General features: G+C 43.4%; 1 protein-coding gene across 3 annotated transcripts in view; it reads right to left on the bottom strand.

Moving 5' to 3' along the window:
• TAPBPL (TAP binding protein like) overlaps positions 1-20383 on the bottom strand; it is a 71736-nt gene that overhangs the window by 8056 nt on the left and 43297 nt on the right. For 2 of the 3 annotated variants that reach the window (XM_069243121.1, XM_069243120.1), the window contains exons 2-7: positions 11734-11979; positions 9832-10359; positions 8532-8870; positions 4525-4857; positions 3670-3762; positions 39-73 (exon numbers count right to left, since the gene is read on the bottom strand). In XM_069243121.1, coding sequence (XP_069099222.1) covers positions 39-73; positions 3670-3762; positions 4525-4857; positions 8532-8870; positions 9832-10359; positions 11734-11979 — 1574 coding nt within the window. Of the gene's footprint in view, positions 1-38; positions 74-3669; positions 3763-4524; positions 4858-8531; positions 8871-9831; positions 10360-11733; positions 11980-19227; positions 19312-20383 lie in introns of those variants that run through there. The other variant, XM_069243122.1, reaches the window with a different exon arrangement.

Below are 20383 nucleotides of genomic sequence, written 5' to 3'. Positions count from 1 at the left end.
AATACCCCATGCACTCTATAAGTCAAGCTTGCCTTTACCTTCTGCCCCTCGGCATCAACCACAGGTGCACGGTCTGTAACAGAAACAAGACATCATTAGGGAAAGTGTAATGCAATCCAGCCTGCAACACAGTCAAACATAATTTAAATCTTAAAGGTGGGTTATGGAAAGGGCCCAGCTAATCAGCAAATTGACAGAGGACACAAATTGAGTTAAGTTTCAGGTACGTATGATGGTGAGGTATATATGTCTATATGTCTGTAAGGCACTATGGGCCTTTACAGTCCTCCAAGAGCTTTCAGCCAGAATGCAGAACAGACTATAGTGTATCCAAACAAGACTGTCCTTGGGAGCTTTTGGAACCAACAGCAATTTACCTCCTAAGGCCTTTCTTTTAAATCACAGATACATTTCTTTGCCTCTGTTTGACAACCTCAGCATACTGGCCCTCATTCTGACCTTGGCGGTCGGCGGAGAGACGGCGGTCGGACCGCGAACAGACCGGCGGTATTAAAAATGGCATTCTGACCGCGTCGGTCACCGCCGCGACCGACCGCCACTTCCCCACTCCGACAGCCACGGCGGTCATGACCGACGGGCTGGAGTCTGCGCACTCCGGTCCGGCGGTCGACCCAAGACCGCCAACGGTATCATGACCCTGCTTACCGCCGCGGTTTCTGGCGGTCGGGAACCGCCATGCGAACCATGGCGGTAGGCACTATCGGGGCCAGGGAATTCCTTCCCTGGCACTGATAGGGGTCTCCCCCACCCCCCACTGCCCCCCCGAGTCCTCCCCCCACACCCTCCACCCCCCTGCCACCCCCCAGAGGTGGTACGAACCCCCTCCCCACCCCCACCCCGACATGCACATACACGCACCCCGACATGCACACACCCCCTACATGCACATATACACACCCCCTACACACACACATACACAACGGGGACACATACCCGCACACATACATGCCGACATGCGCACCCGCCGAACTACACACATTGCCCATAGGCACAGCAGCACTCCCCGCCCGCATGCACGCACTCACACACCCCCTCTACACACTCCCACGCACACCCCCATGCACGCACACATCACACCACACCCCCCCACCCCCTCCCCTCACGGACGATCAACTCACCTTGTGCGTTGGTCCTCCGGGAGGTGACAGGAGCCATGGGGAGGTGACCGCCAACAGAAGACCGCCAACAGAAGACCGCCACACAGAAATGTGGGTCGTAATTCTGTGGGCGGTGTTCTGCTGGCGTGGCGGTGGAGGTTGACCAGTCTCCACTTTCCCGCCGACCGCCAGTGTGGCTGCTGGCGGTTTTCCGGCGGAACGCTCCCAGCGGTCAGAATGCGCACAGCGGCATACCGCCGCGGTCGGCGGTCTTCACCGCGGCGGTAACTCGGCGGTCTTGCGAAAAGACCGCCAAGGTCAGAATGAGGGCCACTGTCTTTAACTTAAATTTTAAACAGACTATACAAGTATCTTGGTGCATTGAACCATGAAACCTCAAGACAATGTTACAACTTCCAATTGGAGTATTGTATTACTCCACCAGCAACAAGTACAGGCAGAACTATGCAATGGATCATTCACAGACAATTGTAGAGCAAACAGATTTAATACCAATTTTGCTTGTGCCATAAATGAAAGCTACATAAAGTGTCCTGAATGGTGTTGGATATAGTTTGACAGTAAGTTAAAGAAGCAATTATAGATCATTGGGAGTGTAAAACACAGTATTCACGTTTCTATATTTGCAGGTATGTTCTACATGTAAGATTCTGGAATGTCAGCAAATCAAGACTGCTAATTACTATCATTTTGATTTTGTGTTTGATATCTTTTTAGGCAAGTTACAGCACATAATATAATCCAATCATACAAAAACAGTACAAGAATGTTATCAATTTTTCAAGGATGTGGGTGACCTACTGTCTGGCTACCTATGTTTCTACAACTCTGCTAACCAGTCTTTATCCAATTTGCCCAAACTAACACTTCTCAGCCAGAAGTGTTGGCAGACTGTTTACTTCTACCATGACACCTGAATTCATCACCTTGTCCCCTGTGCCTACAAAATTGCTGATTAACTAACTGCAACATGAGTGATGCGCAAGCTGGCCTTCTGCAGTAGCGTCTTGGTCAGTCTCGAGCACCACTCTTTCTCCAATATCACAATTTTGAGAACACTATCTGATCCTAACATAGATCCACTTCACTCGAAAGAGATACATCAGGCTGGCTCTTGGCCACGCAAAGGGTCCAATACAAACTTATCACCTAAACATTCAACACTGCACATGACAGAACACCCTCCCACAGCCCAAAATGACTAGTTCATCGTGACCCAATTCGCATGGTTTGCTTTGCTATCCAAAGCGTTCCCTCTGTTTTAAAGCCATCTCACGCCTCCTTGGCTTTTTGGCCTTCAAAACTGTGTGGACCCTTCCTGTGGAATGCTCTCCATAGTCAGTTCTGAGCCACCGATTGCTCCAACAATTCTGAAAACCCACCTCTTGGTCTAGAAAACACTTTCAGTCCATGACCATGCACTCCTAATTCCGCATCATCCCCTGCACCGTATTATAGAAGATAGGGTTGCGCAATGTGCAGGAGTACAGAGCTGAAGTCCACAGTTGCTGCATTTAATAAATCATAAAATGAGAATTATTTTGTGGAACTAAAGCAATAGCTGTATTGGGCACTAACGATTAGAGGTGCCAAGCCGCTTTAAATGGGGGTGCCAGGTTACTGTATTTTTGGTAGTCAGTGGGCCAAGAGAGTAAAGCAAGTGTATCCGAGTTGGACTGGGAAAAAGGTTTTTTTTTTTTTTTTTAAATTAAATAAAGTAGGTAAGTCGGAAGAACTAAGGTGGGCAATAGCAACACAGAGGATGAAAACAATAGCAGAGGGGAGAGAGTATACAAGTGCTAACACAACGTGGAACATGGTAGGGAGAAGCACCAAATGACTGATAACAACACAGTGTGTACAGGGCAAAAACTACACGATGGAGACAGCTGGAAAAGTATGCTCTCTCCTGGAGTGCTTAACAGAAACATAATAGTGCTTAAATGCAAGGAATGGAAGCATAGAAGCCAGCTAATAAAAAGTGATGGTACAAAGTCACTGCTTCATGGGAGGGACAAATAAAAGACTGACACGCTGAAAAACAAATAAGAAACATTCAAATTAGTGTCAGGAAAGAAAACCAATAGTAAGCAATGGGTGAGCTCAAAGCCTCTGTATGTTCTTGGTAAGCCCACAATATGGAATGCAAATGGCAGTGCACGCGCTGTATGGTTAGAAGGACCTAAAAAACACAGAAGATGTAGCAGCACATGTTGATGCAGAATGTGCTGAGTGGTTATCAAGCAATGGCTTTTGGGGGCTAGATTAAGAGTGCTGGGTGAAGAGTGCTGCATAGGAGCCCTGACTACAGGGGATTCTATTGAGTCACTAGATGAGAGCAATGGCGTGAGAGTGCTGGCTTTGAACTGGTGGAAGGTAAGTTGCCTGGGAATTGGTTATGATGAATGATATAGGAGTTCTTGCTTTGGGGTTTGGTGTGTATGAGGGCGGACTGTGGTGTATCCTGTAGGGGTGCTAGGCGGACGGCTACCCTACAAGTGATGGTTGGTGGCTTAAGCAGATTTCATACCTTGGTTCCTGAGTTTGAAGATCATATAGCCGGTGATAACAAGCAGCATGATGATGATGGGCAGGATGCAGGCTCCCAAAATATATGTGGCTCCTGGAAGAAATAAACACACAATGTGAGTGAGGCATACGGCAGTGGCATTTCAGTGGGGGGGGAGGTCTCACCAGGGGATAGAGCACAAAAGGTACCCCTAATGCTGGGTTGCATTCTGGAGCAGTGTATAGAAAAGGAATGTTCTTCCAGGGCTGTGCAGCATCACTGGGAAGTGCAAGTGCTTAATATGTCAAACAAAAAGTGGCAGGACCTAAAATATTTCATGGGAGTCCACTGGAGCTTGAACAACCAGCCAGAGAGCTCAACTGCCAGTGTCAGCATTAGCAACTAACCATCACAAGCTAACACATGTGACAATTTGGATTATTCTGTATCACCAAAGTTGTAGGAACCGCCTGGCTGAGTTATCATTTTAATGTTACAGTAAATTTCATTTTTAAACACTCTGCTTATAGGCGTTGCTCAAAAATAGACAGTGAGCGCTACCATGTGGTAGGCAATTGAAAATAAATTGCAGCGTTGATAAGTTTTTGTGCTGAGCACCAGCAAACACCGGCACAAATTAAGCACTTGGCCCTGCATAAACAGAGAGAGAGCCATCATGGGCATCCTCAAATTGGTGGAGCAATGTGTCTGGAAAGGGAGGTGAATTCACAGAACAGCCTAATTAATGAATGACCGCATATGTGAGGTAGCGCCCTCGGTAAGGAGATTTCTCTGTGTCGCATTGGTGGAATGCATGTGTGTGGATGAAAAAGCAGACTTAAGCTGGGCTTGATGGGGGTCACAAGGCTCGATTACCTCTAGGCTCCAGCGACACCCTCACTGCGAATGGCTCCTTCAGTGATATGTGGCTGACGCTGCAGGTGTAGACCTCGCCACCTTTATCCAAGTCTGACTCAAGCACCTCGATGGATGAGCTGATGCTGAATGTGTCATCCTGGTTGTGCCTGTGGCTGGAGGAGTAGGACTCCGAAATCTCCTGTCCATCTGTCAGACTGTCCTGTTGCACATTCCTAGTCCAATGCACTTGAACATCCAGTGGGAAATATCGTGCTATGTCACAGGTAAGCACTGTTTTGGGGACTGGGCCATCAGGGTGAGGTAGGACAGACAGTGTGACCCTTGGAGGTTCTGAAAAAGAGAAAAGAGAGTGCTGAACACACCATGACACAAAGAACAGAAACTGTCCAGTGTAAGGCATCACCGCCACTTGGACAACAATATGTGAGGGAAAGAGCCTTCAGAGACACTTGTGCCTATAACTGAGCCTTAATACAACCACTCCAGATTCCTCTTGTAGTTAAGCAGATCTTTAAATTACTTTAACATACCAGATTGTCAAGAGTAGCCACTTTATTCCTTCCACCTTTTTCTCAAGGAGCGACTGAATGGCACATTTTCTGTCAATCAAGTAATTTAACCCTAAAAAGAGAGGGGCTGAGGTGAAGGTATCCTATCTATCAACCTTCCTGGCACGCTATGTTATATTGTGTAACCTATTTAATATTGAAACCTGTTGTCTTCTACCACCTGCACGAATGAATGTGTTACTTATGTATTTGCTACATGGTCTTTTCATAAAAACATAGTTGCTGGTTCCAGTCTCTTATATCTCCTTTCCTATACATAAACTAACATTATTCTATTCTTCCTATGAAAAATAGCATTTATTGAATATATTCAGGTATCAATAGAAACGTGTGGATCAATACACAGAAAATATCAGTAGAAAATGTGTTTCACTCTCGAAATTCACAAGAGGAAACACAAAATCAGACTTACTTATAAGACACACCACTTCAGCCTCATCGATCACAGCAGTTGTTCTGAAAAGGAATATCCGCCAAGCACTCCGGGTAAGGTGGTTGTGAAATTTGTCAGGAATCCTTCATATTAGAATTTTAACTCATTAAGTGACAGAGCCTAAATGTGGTCATGAAGGTATGCTTATGACCAAATTTACCTTTTTTATGTCTGCCAGGAATTTACAAAGGAATTCCTGGCAGACGTGAAAAAAACCAGTTGAGATCTCCATGGAAGGGGTGGTAAGAGGGTGTTCCAAGGCGTAGTTTGACTTGGAAGTTTAAAAAGGCCCTAAAAAATGTACATTTTCAGCATTCCCAAACTACACTGCAAATTGTTGTGAATTTACTCTAGCGCAGGGCTGGTGTAATTTCCCTTTGAGGGTGAGGAGTCAAGGGATTACCCCCATATTTGCAGTTGCATCTCGAGGTGGGGGGATGGGGTGGATGAGTTGAGATCGGGACGGCACGGTGTGTGACGGGGACGACAAAAAAAATTATAATAATTTTTTAAAAAGCTTACCTTCCTCGCCATTCCACGCCGCTCATATGGCTCTGGTACTCTGGTACCCAGCCTGCCCTGCGGCCAATCCTAATGCATCTTTCATGCAGCTGGCAGCATGAAAGCAGCGTTATGATTGGACGGAGCATCCTGATTGGGAGCTCCGAGGCAGAGTGGGAGCCTCTGCCTGCTTTCTCCAACCCAGCAACGCAGTGCCGGGTTGGAGGGAGCCCTTTGTGCATGTGTGTTTGGCCGGCCTGAGACAACCAGCCATACATACATACGCACTGAGCGGGAGTGCTGTGCACTCTCCCTCCGTCCCTGTCACCGCCCATGGCCCGTCCCTTTTACAATAAAACCATAAACATAGTTTATTACGGTTTTATTGTAAAAGGTTTGCAACTGCTGCTGCTGTTGGCGGGGGACGACGCTCCTTCGCCGTAGCGGAGGAGCCGCCCCTGGTTGTAGGTTAAAAGATTTCTCTATAAGGAAAAACATCTTTTCCTGCAGAGAAAAAACATCAGTTTGCACAGTTCTGCTGTTAGTAGTTCTCAGCTATGGAGAACAGCTGGAATGGGATCCTCCAGGAAAAGCACCCCAGCTTCCCATGAGCATGCCTCGGAACTGAGAACGTTGGTAAATAAAGTACCAATGTAAACATATCTTCAGGCAGAGGTGGTGATTTCTGCCTGTACTATTATGTTTTCCAGTGTGTAAAAGGGGTGTAGCCACACGTCCGCAGAGATGGCACCATCTGATCAAGCTCTATGCAAGAGACCGGCTTTGCTAGCTTCCCCACCCGGCCATGGAGAGAGACAGAAGCATCCCTGGACATTGGCTTGAAGGAGCTGTGAATAGTGGCAGTTCTCGTTAGTTCGTTTACAGTGAACATGGCGGTGGCCATCTCTTCGTGCGTTGATGATCGAGGCCTCCAGCACTGCATGTGAGGACACAGGTCCAAAACGAGTTCTCCAAGCCAGAAGCAGCAATAACAATACTCTGGGTCTGAGGCGGGGGTGAAGCCAACTTTAAGTAAGCTTTCCTTCCACCCACTTTTTACCCCTTCCCCCGTGCATGGCTTAATACACTCAAATAATTCTATAATGTGTGGACACAAGGGATGGGCACAATTGGCAGAGTTTCATTCTTTCTAAATTCTGCTGAATTACATGGAATTCCACGAGATTCTGCGGAATTCCACAAAGGTGCAGGCTGAGCACCGCAATGTGCACTGCATACCCCTTGGTGCCCTTATATAAGCGTATAAAGGGCACCAAGGGGTATCCACTCCAGTGCACAGCACACATTACATACTTATGTAAGGACACCGAGGGGTACACAGTGCAATGCATACACCTCGGTGCACTTGAATAGGTATGTAAGGGTCCCGAGGGGTATGTATCCACTCCAGTGCAGTGCATACCCCCAAGTGCCCTTACATACTGATGTAAGGGCAACGAGGGGTATGTGTGGCACTTGAGAGGTATCCACTCCAGTGCATACCCCTTACTTATGTAAGGGCACCAAGCGATATGCACTGCACTGCAGAGGTTTAAACAGGGATGGAAAAGGAAGCAGTCCCTCTATGTTTAAGTGACAGCCGAAAAAGTTTAATTTTCAGTCCTTTTTAAACATAGAGGGACTCCTCCCTTGCCCAGCCCTGCTTAAAAAACTATTACAGAGCTGATTAATTCTGCTGGTGGAATCCATTAGTAATTCAGCGTTACACAAGTAACACCAAATTACTAAATTCAGCCAATTCCGTCAGTGAAATTAAACATTTCACTCCACAGTAGTGGACATCCACACATCTCAAATGGTGAGGGGAAGCATCTAAATACCTATGAAACTGGAACTTACAACACAGCCCAAGCTAAGAGAACTAAGAATTACCAGCAGCAGCTCAAATAGGCCTTCTACTGAGTCCAACCGCAGGGCTCCCATGTTGCTTGCAGAATCATCTAGAGAGTTTTGCCAACTCTAAGATAACCACCCAATTTGTTTTTAAAGCATCACACCTGCATCCTTTTTGGCGGGGTTAGATCTATTATCATCCACATTAGTATTTTTTTGTATTTATTCTTAACACTTCTCAACAACTATAACTTAGCTTTTTGCTCAATGTGAGATCCATTTAACCATGTGCCTGAACTATTTTTTTAAGTTCAATGTTCAGTCAAAAATGTTGATTTCACAAATGACAGCGGGCTGGACATATTGCATTGTGTGACGCTCTATTTCATTAGCTTGCACCATAATTTACCGAAATCTGCAACAAAGCTTTGGATATGAACTTGTTCCAAACTAGTAGCCCGGAGAGCTCTGCAACTCCTTGGTAGTCTCTGCTGAGCTTGAACAAGATCACTGATCAGAAAGGGAGTTCTAGTAGCAATCAGAAGGACCTATGTAGTTCTCCTTTACTTCCATAGCCAGGCCAAGTCCACACCAACATGGACAGAACACCCACCCCCTAACCTAATGACAGACATGTGGCTTCTCACCTTGGACAAACAATTGAATGATCTGCTGAGCGTGGCTCGAAGGTGTGGTGATGAGGCAAATGTAAGTCCCTTCATCCTTCACACCAACATCCGCAATGGTGAGGGAGGCGTCCCCCAAATCCAACAGCAATTGTGGGTCTATCCGCGTACGAGTTGGCCATTTTCTTGCCTCAGGGCCCGGGGAATGCTCGTGAATAGTGCGACCGCTGCCTTGGTGTTGGATCCTCCACTCCACAGCAGTCGCATCCAGGCTGGGCGACAGCAGACCGCAGTCCAGCCTCACCGTATTCCCAATGCTGGTGATGAGAGAAGGTGTGCGGGTGAAGACACTAAGGTCCACTAGAAATGAGAAAGGGATGGTCAGGAGAAAGAAGAGATTTGTGTATGAATCATTTACCAAAGAGAAAACACAAAGTCTAAGGCCACAATTATGAGTTACCCCGAAATGGAGTTTAAAGTTAACTACTCAGTAAAATGAGATACTCGAGTGTTTTAAACTGACAATGACTCATAAATGCTACCTATTATGAGTTCAACCATCCAAAATGGGGCCTAATATGTGGATTTTAATGCCTTCTGAGCCATAACACAAATGGACTGCTCATTACGAGGCATTTCCCCCGGCATATTTCAGGTATGATGAGCAGGAAGTTGCGAGTATCTAATTTTTAATGTACCCTGTAAATTCCCTATGTAGAAAAAGAGTGCAAACTCTGGAATTCCGATACGTGCAGTAAATGGAGTTACAGCACATATCTCATTTTTACAGGGCACTCAGACTCAGTCCTTCAGTGAGAATTGTGACTGAATTTCTTTTAGTTCCTAGAACTGGAAGCCGAGCCCCAGGGAAGCCTTTAATGCTGCAGCAGTGTGCATGGGAAGGAAAACAATTCCAGGACTAAATCAACATCTAGACTTAATTCCCATTTCCCCACAAGCTTATTCTAAAACATGCATGTTGGAAAGCATGTTTGTGCACAGAGAGGTTATCCCATTATGCCGAATTAAACCCAGTTTTACTTTTATTGAGCTAGCTGTGCAATCAAGAAGCGAGCGAGACGTCTTTCTTAATTTAGGCCCTGCAGTCTCCCCATGAGATGGAGGTCAACCTACTCCCATGCTCCCTATGGTAGAACAGTAAGCACATTCCATGGTAAAACAGAGAGCACATTTTTATTTCCCTGTTATCCAGGAGCAGGTGGTCCCTGTTGGGTATGGGTATTGGCTAGGGCTGAGCCCCTCCACCATTCCAGCCCACGGTGTAGCATTGTGTTTGATTACTCTGTCCACCTTTGATTACCTAGTACTGGTATTATCCCCTTGTCGCTGAGTGGCACCTTCAGTCGGGGATGCAGTCTGGGTTGTCCATCACCTTGGTTGTGATCTGGCACAGTCTTTGTCACTATTGTGATGCTAACATTTCCATTTGGAATCTGAATGTAAAAAATGAACCAAGATGATGAATGGGTTGGCTCCTTCTGTTCAAGCACTTCCTCTTCCGGTTCCAGTCCCACCTCTTCCTTTCTGATTTCAGTTATTTCCTGTATAAGCTCTGTCTCTTTGAATTCAGGCCTTGCTTCTTCCTTTTCAAGGCCAGTCATTTCCTCTAAAGTCCCCATCTCTTCCTGTTGGCCATCCACAGGGCTTCGCTCAAATCTAGAGATATCCTGGTTCACCTCCACTTTTTCAAGCCCTGCATTCTTCTGCTCAGGTTTCATCTTGTTAGGTTTACTGGGAGCGAAGTAACGACTGATTTCACAAGTCACTTCCTGCCCATTGCAGTCAGCATGTAGGACAGTCTCTGCTTCCGCCACCCCCATAGTTGCTCCTGAAAAAGGGAACAAAAAACCAATGAGGTGAAATAGGCAACTTTTTCATGCAAGTCACACAATCTGACCACCAGCCTATTCTACAAAGGTTACCTCAGCCACACAATGGAAAGTTTCAGAAATCGCCAAGACAAAGAAAGGTAAGGTTACAGAAGCCTGGAAAGTCTCGCAGAACACCATTTAGGGCTGTATTTGGTAATGAAGAAAATCACGCATTTATGACAGCTAAGACTAAAAAGGCCTTAGAAGCATGCACTGCAGAGGCCAGCAGTGATTGTATGCAATGAAACAGTAGCCCTGATTTACATACAAGACACGTACTACAGGAAAGCAAGTAAAGTTGCTGCGCTGTGTTGCATGAATGGGAGAGAGACCAGCACCTTATCTATTAAGATGTGGTGTTGTTTTGCTCTCACCCTTTGCTGGCACTTTTTTAGCTGCCATGTGCCAACACAGACATTCTTGCGCCATAGTAAAATGGTGCCTGCGTTGTGAAAAACATAGGTTATGCTTTAAGACATTTCCCACTTTGTACGCATCCAGTACAACAAAGCACACAAGCAAAGTGGAGAAAAAAGCTGAAAAACGAAAACATTTCTCCTTGTTACGCCTGCCTTGGGAAGATGCCAGATTTTTTTACAAATCCCTCTCTACGCATCTTTCTAGATGGAGATTTGCATCAAAAACCATGGTTGGCTAAGTATGGTAAGGCACAGCTTTGTATTACCTTGGGTTAGAATCCAACACAAATTGCAACTCGCTTTGGACTGTGAATTCCACCACAACACTTTGTGCCGAGTTCGCGTTAAAAAAGTAACACAAACCCAATGCAGAGTCTCTGTAAATCTGGGCCTCTGTGTGTAGCAAAGAGCAAAGATTGATCACACTTAAGGAGCAGCTGAATTATAAGCCTGCTCAGAGTCAGGAATTCTCCCAGCCTAGAAAAAAGAATACAGAGGCTCTGCTCACATGGTATTTCATCACTGACACGTGGGGGTCACCAAACAGCTAATAGCATGAGGTGGGGGACGAATACTCTTCTGGCTGGGGCCAAAGGTACACTCTATGTACATCTGAAAGAATTGGTAACAATAAGTCTGTCATAGCGATGTGCTGCCAAGTCAGACCTAAAAATGGAATGATTTCTACACTGTACTATCTTTCTGGCTTTCAACTAATTACCTAGCACAAACATGTGGCAAATACCTATAGGGTAAGCCCCCCCAAGCCAGGTCGTCTATTACAGAGGTGGATTTCATCATGGGTGATGGGAGACATCTCCCTTTATGTGTTAGTTGCCTGGAGCAAGCATCTCAAAGTAAGATTTCCCTTTCCACTAACAATAGTCTGTTCTTGTAGCACAGTTGACTAACCTCTGCCTTCAAAAATGATGGCATCTTCTGCTATATCCTGGGGGTTGTAGTCGGTATAGTCATTCAAGTATTCTCCATCTGTTACCATGACATCCGGCAGGACTAACGTGGCTGAGTCATGGCTGAATCCAGAGGCAAATCCTCCCAAATGTCCAGCCTTCTCCTCCAGGAACATGCAGTCCAGGACTAGATCCACTTCTCGTTGCCCCTCAGTGCTGAGAACCGGGGGTGGTCCCCCACACCCTCCTAGAGAAACAATTCATGATTAAGATGTACCATGTACTTAGCAAAACTACAGCTGTGCACCTACTCACATGAACAGCATAGATTCAGCTATCATCACAGACTGCTTCAACTCAGGAAAAAAATAAGCCAGTGTTTCTACTGACACGAAACATTAAACCAAAACACTGATCCTCCTTACATGAAAATACACCAGCGTTTCTACTGATGCAAACAATACATCATAAGACTGTGTTTATGGACAGGAATTCCTAATGAGAAACAATAAATCAAAATGCTGATTTTACTCACATGAAAAATAAACAAGTGTTTCTAGTGATATGGGACCGAACACTGATTCTGCTCAGATGAAAAATATATCAGTGTTTCTACTGACATGAAACAATACACAAGTGTTTTCACAAACATGTATGAGAAAATATTTCAACTCACCTGAAAAAATACAACAATTTTTCTACTCAAATAAAAGAGAGCAGCTGTATTTCTACTCACAGAATAACAATATTTATACTCACGTAACAAAGCACACCATGAGCCTTTTTTCTAATACAAAAAAAAATCACAGAGCCCTTGCTCACATAAAGTACATTTTTGGTTGTATGCACATTGAAAACACCTCATCGTTTCTAACTACTTGAAAAGGCTGGGGTAAGGAGTAAAGGAGTGTTTTTATGAAGGAACCTGGCCAAGCTACACCCCACGAAGCCGCAAATGTAGAACAACACCCAGCGGGGCGGTGTCGGTGGAAAGAATACTAAAATTGTTGGTGACAGAAGTAATAAATGGATTTACTACCTCCGCAGCCAACCAGAGGGAGATTTTGGGGTATGTGCGCAGACCTGGTGGATAAACTTAATTCACTGGTCTTGAAAACTAAGGTCTTGGAAGACACTGTGGCAGAATTGAAAACCTTAGTCACAAATGATAGAAAAGAGTTAAGGGCAATAAAAAATAAAGAGAGAGCTTCAAGATAAGCTTGAAAATAGCCAGAGGAGAAACAACATAAGGGTCCTGAATGTGCCTGAGAGGGCAGAAGGTGAGGACATTAAGACGATCATTGTAGCTCTACTGAATTCAGTGGATTTGTCAGAAATTTCAGAGGACGTCCATGCAAATGATATTCCACGGGCACACAGGGACCCTTTTAGAAGACATTACAAAGGCCTCAAACCAAGGAAGATTCTGATTAATTTTCTAACGTACTCGATAAAGGAGCAGGTCCTGGCTAAGGCACTGACACAGAACACTCTGTAAAGCAGTGGGATTAGCTTTCAGATCAGGTCAGACATCTCATGTGCCACCCTGAACAAGCAGTGGGAATTAGGGAAAAGAACAGAGGAGTTTAAAAAGCTAGGTGCTATGGCCCAACTGAAGTTTCCCACCATTTTGAAAGTAATGCATAATAATGAAATACATAATTTGAGGGACCGCAATGCAGCAGACCATTTGATAGCGACAATAAAGGGAAATACACCCCGGGTACACTAAAGCAGATGGAATAGGTTGCTAATAGTTAGTCAACCTGATATTTCTCCTTTCTTTGTTATCAATATATTTTTGGAAAGGTGTTTTTTCATTTTTAAGTCACCATAGCAAGCACTTAAAGGGTGTGTATAAGCCATGAAGAAGCAAGGGAGTTATACGTGGTGTTTAGGGATATTGGGGGCATAGGGTAGCCACACAGGGTGCACCAGGTGAGGAGCTCAGGGGAAAATTACCACAAAAATGATAAAAAGTACTTAGAAACCTTTTCTCAAATTCCTTCCATGGTACAGCCTGGTATATTAAAGAATGTCCATGTGAAAACTTTAATAATGAGAGGATGGTAGTGACAGTTTAAATCCTTTCATGGAATGTCAATGGGCTCATGACGAGTAGGAGGAGGGTCAGATTGCTACAATACCTTAAAGATTTAGTGGCTCAAATTATAATCTTGCAAGAGACTCACCTCACTTGGAAAGAATGCCTGAGCTGTTTGGCAAGCAAACGTGGGTACGGCAAGTGGCATGCACTGATTAGAGTTGTAATGTGGAAGGAGTGGCTATTAAGGGAAAACAATGCCTTCAATCGTACTGTAAAAAAAATAAAAAAACACTGGTGAGATACTATGGGTCTGACATGGAAGATACTGAGCTACTTAAGGTGGTCTTTTTCTGCTCTAAATATTATGGCTGTAGATTTTAACACTATTATGGATTATTCTATTCTCTATACAGGTCTAATAACAGTAGAGCCAAAACATATCCCAAAATGGAAATATACTTAAAAAACACGATGAGTCGGCTAGGCTTGTGTGACATATGGGAAGGTAAGATCTGGGAAGGACCGAGGTTATACTTTTCATAGTAAAAAATATGGTCATTCCTCCAGGATGGATTTGATATTAGTAGACCAATGCATATGAGGGGATATTACAGTAATCAAGCACACAACTGCTCATCTCTCTAACTGTGCAATAGTCATGTTAGAAATGAAGCTGTCTGCCAGTCAAGAACCAAAGAGGTGAACCCTGCTACTAGACCAGGAGGTTATCAATGGTCTAATAGCAGCAACAGATAAGGATCGGAGTGTAAATCTTGGCTCAGCATCCCTCAAACATAGATTGGGATGCCTTTACGGCATGTATGAGGGGGACGTTAATTAGCACTGCTGCTCAAAAACATAGGGAGTTTAGGAGGGAGGTTGAGACACTAGAGAAGAAATTGTGTAAACTTGAGATTCACTCCTTAGACCAACGGCATACACTTGCAGGGAAAATGAGGTGCTATCGAGGAGAGAGCAACTAGCGTCTATATTGGAGGCATAAGTAAAGGCAAGATGGAAGGCAAGCAAGCGGACTCATTTTGGGTATGGGGAAAGTGCAGGGAAATTGCTGGCTTGAAAAAGGCCAAAAATGTAGTGCACAAAATGAACGATGAAGCAACAAGGCTAACTTCTTCCAACACCCAAGATATTGAGAAGGCCTTTATTAACTTCTTCACATATTTTTATGCATAAAACTTGCAAGTCACAGAGGAAAATGTGGGGAAGTGGCTCCTGGGAGATGTACTTAATAAACTGACAGAAGATCAGAAAGCACTCTTAGACCAACAGATTGGGGCAACAAGAGGTCAGGCAGGTGGTTAAGTGGAGCGGTTAAGAGGGGAAAGGCAGCTGGACGGCTTTCCCAATGAGTTTTATAATGATTTAGGCGATACAATAATCCCCTTCATGACCAGGCTGTTCATTGAAATTTTGAAAATGGGCACCACTTCTGAAATCATGGGGTGACGCTGTAGTTTCTCTAATTTTGAAGCCAGGGAACTCCCAAGCTATGCGAGTCATTTGGATCTATATCCCATTTGAATTTGGATTACAAGTTCTTCACTAATATTTTAGCTAAAAGGTCGAGTCACGTAGCAGTGGCCCTGGTGCACGGAGATCAGAAGGGCTTCATGAAGAGCAGATATCTTCATAAGCTGACGCACGAGTAGGTATGGGTGACTGACCTTGCCGCCACATTCAGAGTCCCCCCTGGGGGGGGAGGGGAGGTTTCACGCTTAACGCTACTGAGGCGTTCAATAGGGTAAATTGGTCTTATCTGAATGTAGTTTTGAAGCTAGTTTGAAACTAGTTTTTGAAACTAGTTTTGAAATAAGTTAAGAGAGATCATGATCCAGCAGATTTATTCAAGTCTCTCAGCCAAGATTCTTATAAATAGCAGATTAACAACTGAATTTAAAATTATGAGAGGGACGAGACAAGGATGTCCTCTCTCCCCACTGCTTTTTAACCTATACATCAAACAGCTGGCAAGGAAGATGACGGAGCAGAAGAGTTTAACACCTTTCAAGTTTGATACATGGGAAAAAAAGATATTCTTGTACGCGGATGACCAATGATATGTACAGCAAGCTTACATTAATCGCTACCCGTAGTAGAGCAATTAGTAAGTGACTTTGGTAGGATATCAGGATATGCTATGAACGCCTCAAAGATGGAGATAATGGTCTGGACTATGGCTGGGGTATATCAAAGAGCTAAGAACGAGATGAAATTACTTGGGATTAGAATTTTACAGGACATAGCAAAGATTGTGGAATTTAACTTTAAAAGTGTGATGAAAGAGGTGCAGTGTTGTTTGCCAAATTGGTCTCACTTATACGGATTATCTTAGCAGAGCTAATTTGATAACAATGTCCATCTCACCACAATCTACCTTCCTTTTCACTTTATTCCTTTGTTTAAAAAAGAAGAGCTGGGGAGGCTGCAGGGTATCATAAATTCATTTGTTTGGGCATCGAAAGCCCCGCATTATTCATGGAAGAAACTTTGCAGAAGGTGGGAAAAGTGAAGAATTGTGCTGCCAGATTTTCAGGTGTGTGCTTGGGCCTTCCAGATGAAGAACTGTAGGTGTCTGTTCAGGAAACCCGTGCAATGGGGGAGTCCATTTAAAACTATGCTGAAGGACGTAAGGAGGGGAGAATCCCATTTCTTGTACAAGCCCGGAGATGCAAAACTTTACCAAAAAGGAAGCCTGAAAGTGCTGCAAGAAATGGCTTACCTTTGGGTACAGATAAGGAGGGTGACAAAGCTGGCATATTATAGCAGCTACACCCCAGTTTGGGACTCTGCATGTACACCTGAACGTCTGAAAGATAAACTGGCAATTTCTATCTGTAAGACGGAGCTGCAGTATTGGGGGCCGTTACTGCTGGACGGGGAGTTAATCCTGGAGGAAGATCTACAAGAAGTAGCACAGGGCAAAATCACCGTCTTCAAGCTGATCCAGCTAAAAAGCTGGGCCGGAGACCAGAGGGCAGAGGATGGGAACTCGAATGAACTTGAGGAGCAACTAATGAAGGGAAAAATAAGAAAGAGAGAGGTTTCATGTTGGTACTGGATGATTTTAGACAGCATGAATGGGGACTTCTTTCTTCCAGACGATCTATGGGAAAAGAGCTTGCCACAGCTATAGATTCAAGACCTATGACAAGTATCAATACCCTTATTTTATAGTACAGTAAAACCTGCATATCTGAGAAGGAATTATCTTTTTTCTCCTCTAGAGAGCTTCTGGGTCCCAAATAGAATTTTGAAATTGGGGAGTCGGGTCCCAATGTGCTGTATGAATTGTGGTCAGGAAATGGCTGAGGAAGTGCCCTCAGATACAACAGTGCTGGGATGACGTAAGGAGCAGTGTAAGTCAGTTACTCAGGGCAGGCATCAAGGTAAGCCTTGGGTTGATAATCTTTGGGGCAGTGAAAGATGCGTTGAAACTAAATAAAAGGGATGGCTAAATGGTGTTTTACTCGATTCTGTTAGAGATGGAGGGAGATTTGCAGGACGTGGGTATCAAGAGACCCCTCCCATTTGCCACTGAGTGGCACAACTCAGTGTACACATCTCGAAAATGGATACCTTCCCCAGCCTTCAAAGAAGATCGTATATCTGGGACCCAGTAAACACATGGCTAGGTGAGAATGTGGTGGGAAGACAAACATTGAGGTCCAATGATTACGCTAGATGTTGAACTTTGGAATCCAGCTGGTCTGGCAGTTCAGAGGAGGGTGATATTTCTTCCCAGGCTCGTAAGCCTAGAGTCCCAGACGGACAAGCTAGACTATACAATGGGGGCAGTAGGTCTGTAGTTGGAAGTGAAAAGGTGGATGAAGACTAAAAAAAAAACAATTCTACTCAAAAGTAAGGGAGCGGTAGGATTTCTACTCATAATACAACAGTATTTATTATGTGCCTATAAAGAAAATCAGTGATTTTTTCCCCATATAAAAGAAAAAAAATTCAAACAGTAAAAAAACCCAGAGCTCTTGAACATGTAACCTTTTTGACTGTAAGCACATTGAAAACACCTCATTGTCCTTCCTACTTGAAAAATGTTTCCACAGACATAAAAAGGTGCCTCGATTGTTCTCCTCTCAGTAAACCTCCATATTTATTTTAACTCACATAAAAGTACCCACATAAAGTACCCAGGTGTTGTACTCAAATAGAAAACTTATGAAATGCTCCTATTCGCAATGCAAACATGTTGCTTCTCACAAGAAAACACACTCCAATGTATCTACTCATCTGGCCATCTGACACATGTCTTTTGTTGCCTAGCACAATGCCTCACTCTCTACTAAACTTGGGACCTAATCACTTATTTCTGCCTGGAACTATCCTAGCATCTTTGTAAGTTGAGAACTATGCATGAAAATGTATACATCATCAAGGAATGTGGACACAAAGAAAACATAGCAACATCTTACTGACTATTCTCAAACGACACAGCAGCGGGCTAAAGCGCAACACACCTGACCCATAAGTTCCCTCAATCTGAGTACAATTGAACAAAAAATGATTTTTTATTTATTTTTTCTTCTTCTCTGTGTGCACTAACACCAACACCTGCTGCCAAGGTGCAATCCTTAAAAAGGGGGGGAACTAAAATACAATTAAAACACTGGTAGTGCACCACAATCAACAATATTTGAATGTCCAGTTCTTTAGTGTAGTGTTATTCAAATCTTCTCTATTCTTTTTTCTTAAAACAGCACATATTCATAGCAGAAACAGCCAACACATTTCGTCCTTAGCAAAGGACTTCTTCAGGGCTGTAATATTATAAATATAACTCCCTTTCAGTGTACACATGCACATATATATTAACAAACATGACTAACAAAAAAACATTGAGAAACACAACAGAATAATAAGTATAAAGAATATACATATTTTAAAGGACAAAAAACATATTCCAAAAAAAAAAAAAAAAGGGGCCTTTAAACTTTACTCAATACCCTATGACGAAAAGAAAGAACCTGGCAAGGGAATATTTCGACTTATATAAAACAGAAAATATATATACAAAGAACATACAAGTAATATACATAATGACCTATTATGCATAGGAACAAAAACAAACAATTTGACAACTATAATAATAAATAAATAAACATATATAAACAAAGAAAAAGGTAAAAAGCTACCTACTACCCAGAACCTATAATTAAAAAGCACCCACCAAGGATATCTTACATAGTTTAAACTAAATTGTTTTTTAAAATTAATTAAAAAATTTTAGATATCCAATTATTTATACTTATTATTCTATATTATAAGGGTATAGAGTATATGTTTATTATTCAAAATACCTTATTTCACCCCAAAAAACTAAAACCCTTATACCAACCAAGTGCAAAAAACATATAATATTAGACTTTTATTCAAGCCATAATTATTTGCTTAAATGAACGACCTTACACGTACCAAATAATTCGACTCCACTTTGGTCCACCATACTTAGCAGATCATTTCCCATGTAATATTAAATGCATCCAAAGTAAATGCCTAGTATAAGAAAAAATGCTGCATCACTTTTCCAAAAGAGAATTCTTACTCCTAATTGTCAAAAGTTACCAGCTATATTTATTAATCTAATAATCCGCCATCAATAATGAAAAGAAAGATCAAAGTATCATTAATTCATTTGTTAAATTATACCCACTGTCTATTGTGTCAAATAAGCTCTACATTTCAGTCTATTCAGTGCAATTGTCTACTACTCGCATTCCAATAAGATCATCAACATTATTCTGAACTAGCAATATATCAACTGTTCATTGTACTCATAAGAAACAGCTCTAACTCGGTTATAGCAGTTTCGTTTTAGTATATAATGGCAAAAACCCTAAACAGAATACTCATGAAACAAGTTAAATATGCGTATAACAAGGTTACTTAAAGATAACCAAAAAAAGATTCTCACAAGGCAAGTGTAGCAGTCCCCACAGTATAGACACACAGTAGAGGTAGGTTTGGATTATTAAGGTAAGTATTTATTTGTTAATTTCAAAGGAATGATGTATCGGATCCTCAAAACGGTTTAGAGTCTATTTCTTCTTTGAGTGGTGAGCTTCTTCTTCCTAATGGGTATCCCTCTTCTTCTTTCCTTTAGGTGTCGTTTTGGATCTTCCTCATGAGGTCCCGGGTACCATATAGGAAAAGAGGGAACAAATACCGCGGGTGAGTGGAATGAAGGCCTTTACATACGTCCCTTAATTATTTGAAATACTGAGGAATGGGTTAAGGAGGGGGGGGGTGTCAGTGAGGACTGTGGGCTATGTGCCTATTACTTTATATACTAAATGTGCTTGCTTTTGGTGCTTTTTACGTGCTCCGGTCTTTGTTGTGCCCTCTGATTACCTCCCTGTCCTCCCCTCGCCCTGCCTCCCTCCCTTCCCCAGCTTGTCTCCCTTTACAGTGCCCCTCGGTTTGTCCACAAGGACCGTACCTTCCCGAGCCACGACCCTCCGGGGCCGTGGCTGGCTCTGTGGAGGTCCTCTCGTTGGTCTCCTGTCCTGTTGTCGTCTGGTCTGGTCCCCTTGGATTCCTGTGCAGCTCTGTTCCTCCTGGCGTTGTCTCC

This window comes from Pleurodeles waltl, chromosome 7 (assembly GCF_031143425.1).
Source record: "Pleurodeles waltl isolate 20211129_DDA chromosome 7, aPleWal1.hap1.20221129, whole genome shotgun sequence".
Lineage (NCBI taxonomy): Eukaryota > Metazoa > Chordata > Amphibia > Caudata > Salamandridae > Pleurodeles > Pleurodeles waltl.
The sequence above is the reverse complement of the archived record's forward strand: the minus strand, read 5'-3'. Positions and strand labels throughout refer to the sequence as shown.